General features: G+C 44.7%; 1 protein-coding gene across 1 annotated transcript in view; it reads right to left on the reverse strand.

The window, feature by feature from the left end:
• The window catches only part of Copb1 (coatomer protein complex subunit beta 1), a 40,000-nt gene extending 37,939 nt beyond the window's left edge, over positions 1-2,061 (reverse strand). Inside the window, exons 1-2 of the mRNA XM_026781356.1 lie at positions 1,955-2,061; positions 1,256-1,405 (exon numbers count right to left, since the gene is read on the reverse strand). Of these exons, the coding sequence (XP_026637157.1) occupies positions 1,256-1,346 (91 nt within the window). The 5' untranslated portion in view covers positions 1,347-1,405; positions 1,955-2,061. The remainder of the gene's footprint in view (positions 1-1,255; positions 1,406-1,954) is intronic.
• Between the last annotated feature and the right edge of the window lie 1,052 nt (positions 2,062-3,113).

Below are 3,113 nucleotides of genomic sequence, written 5' to 3' on the forward strand. Positions count from 1 at the left end.
AAAAAAAAAAAAAAGAAAAAGAAAACAAAAAGCCAAAAGGTTTTATTTATTATGTATACAGTGTTGTGCCTGCATGACAGAAGCGGACACTAGATCTCATTACAGATGGTTGTGAGCCACATGTGGTTGCTGGGAACTGAACTCAGGACCTCTGGAGAGCAGTCAGTGCTTTTAACCTCTGAGCCATCTTTACAGCCCCCAGGAAATTGTATTTTAAGAGACAAGTAACTAAATGATTTTATTTTCTTAACTTTACTACATTAGACTGGGATACTATTGTATTTCTGTATGCCAATACTGCAAGCTTAAAGGTTAAAAAAAATCCTTTTTCCTAAGACATTCTCAACAATTCTAGATGGGAGGCTGGAGAGATGGCTTAGTAGTTAAGGGCAGTATGTGCAATTAAAGAAATCGAATTCAGTTCCTAACACCCACATCAGATAGCTCACAAGCACCCGTAACTCCAGCTCCAGGGGATTAGATACACCCTCTGACCTGAGGGGACCTGGATTAATGTGCACATATAAGCACACATAACTTACTGAAAGAAACTTCTAACAAAACTCTAGAAAAATCAAGCACTTCTAACTATAGGGGAACGTGAAATGTCGGTGGGACCTAAGGTTTACCTCTGGATTGCCATATAATTACACAGAACATGCGCATATCTGCATACACGGACACATAAGAAAGAAAATACTTCCTCAAGTGAAAAAGGGGTTGAGAGTGGAAAGTTTTAAGACATACCAATCTACATTATCACAGAAGTTGAAAGTAAAAGCTGATTAATGGCCAGTCTTGGGAGGCTGAGGTAAGAGAAATGAACTTACATAGTTTGAGAAGGCCCTGGCCTATTATTGAGTTCTAGGCCAGCCTAGGAAAAGAGTATGACCTTAATTCAAGAAAGAAAAGAAAAAAAAATGGGGGTGGGGGGATGGTGGTTAACTGAGGCTGGGGAGAGTAAGAAGGAAGGATGAGCCAATGGATGAGTAACAGAAAAGAAGTTCTGATATGACACCAGGAAGATTGCTAAATAGTTAACAACTATGTACTATATATTTTTTAAAATCTCGATGAAAGTTTTTGAAACGGTTTCAGCATAAAGAAATGATGAATGATAAGGAGGCAATTATATTTGACAGGATTTAAATATTACACAATATAGACATGTGTAAAAAACATTAATTTGTCCAGTCCTTAGTGTTCTTAATCTATCAATTAAAACAATTTCCGATAGAATTGAGAAACTACTTACCCAGATCATTTTTTAAGCTGATTTCAGAAGGGGGTTCTGAATCCATGGGCACGTTAATTAACGTATAACACACGTTCTCAGCTGCCGTCATGGTTTCTGGTTATAACCAACCCGACACAAGACAAAAAGGACGAAAGGTGCCAGGAAAATCTACAAAAAATGAACACAGGTATCAATTAGGAAAACAAAACAAGGCAAATTTCGCAAATCAGTCCTGATCTTTATACTGCCTGAAAGTTCTTTCCGTATGGCTTCTGCGGATGTCAATCTACAGTGCTCACCCTCTCTTCCACGAACTCTAGTGAGAACCACAAGGTCCTGATCTGCTCCCCGGCCCAGGGTGTGGAAAGCAGTGGAGTCGAGGTCCACACAACAGTGACAACCCGGAGCACCACGTCACAGGGCAGTGATTTCCAACACAACACAGCCCGATCACCGCCGAGGAGGGCAGCCCGCGAGCAAAGACGCTGCGGGTCCCCGGTGGGTGCGCCCCGGCCGCCCCTCCCCGACCTCCGTCCACGCACGGCCAGGCCTCGGGCTGCTCAGACCCCGGTCCCACAGTCCCGGGGCCGCGGCCCAGCTCCCCGCCCCCACCGCCTGTCGCTGCGGCCTAGTCAAGAGCCCGGCGTCTCCCCGGCCGGTGGCTCGCCCACACAGCGTGACCCACGCAAAACCACGGCTCGGGGCTCAGGCCGCTACCTGGCTCCGAGGGGCGACGGCAGGGAAGGAACCGCTGGACCGTCGACTACGGCTCCAGCCAGCAGCTACCGGGACGGCTCCACCAAGTCCTTGGCTGACGTGGAAGGAGGCGGGGAGACGAGGAAGGATGCAGCCACAGATTCTGTACGGCGGCCCAGAGAGGCCAAGCCTTCTCCGTTCTGCGGCTGAGCGCTGGAAGGACGTGCTGTCTTCTTCCTTTTTCAGGAGTCGTTTTTGTCTCAGAGAGAGCAAATATTTTAGTTTTTTTCCCTTGAGTCCCCTGTGGTCACTTAACAGTTTCTAGAAACTAAAACTTGTACAAAAGAGAAACAGAAGTCCAGCGGACTCTCTTTTTGCTCTCACTTATAATAAACTGGGAAATTAACTGATTATTTGGCAGATGAGTTTAGATATTAAATTTAATAAAGCAACTAGGTTATAATATGAAGATATACTTGAGGGCTAACACTTCTGGTGATCTGAATCTGACTTTATTCCGTTGTCCTGGAGTTACGTGGATATCAGAAACTGCCTGGCCACTATTACTATCTGCTCCTTATTCAGGAACGACCTCTTTCGATCCTCTCAGAGCTCCCAATAGTTTAAAAGGTTTTATGCATCAAGGGAGCTAGCCTCAAAGGATTTTCCTTTGTCTCCAGAGAACGAATTGTTACAGCCACAATTAGATGTATAGATCTTGTTCATTTGTGGTCCCATATCCCACGCCAATGTCCTAGTCATTATTAATAACAAAATTTTGGAAAAGCACCATAGGGTCTACCCAAATTACCAGAATGGTCTTCAGAAGGTGGCTTTCCGGTTCTAGGCAGTTCTAACTACAGGCGTGTGTGACATGGATACGTCCCGAGTGTGCAGGTTTGATAGGACCTGTTCTGTTGACCTGTTCACCTCATTTGGGGACCCAGACTACAAACAGCATCATCTACACAGAATACAGCAATTCTGACATTTCTCTTTTCTGAAACCACTAAATTAAAAAAAAAAAAGCATCCCTCAGCACTCAAAATATCCTAGAGACACTGTATGTCTACAGCGCTGTAAGAGTGACCTCTCTGGTGGTATTTTTGATTTTAGATGGTCTCACTTTGAACGCCCAAAATGACCGTCATCTCTATCTACTGTCTCTTGCCTGGGATTA

Source organism: Microtus ochrogaster, chromosome 8 (genome assembly GCF_000317375.1).
Source record: "Microtus ochrogaster isolate Prairie Vole_2 chromosome 8, MicOch1.0, whole genome shotgun sequence".
In the NCBI taxonomy this organism is placed as follows: domain Eukaryota; kingdom Metazoa; phylum Chordata; class Mammalia; order Rodentia; family Cricetidae; genus Microtus; species Microtus ochrogaster.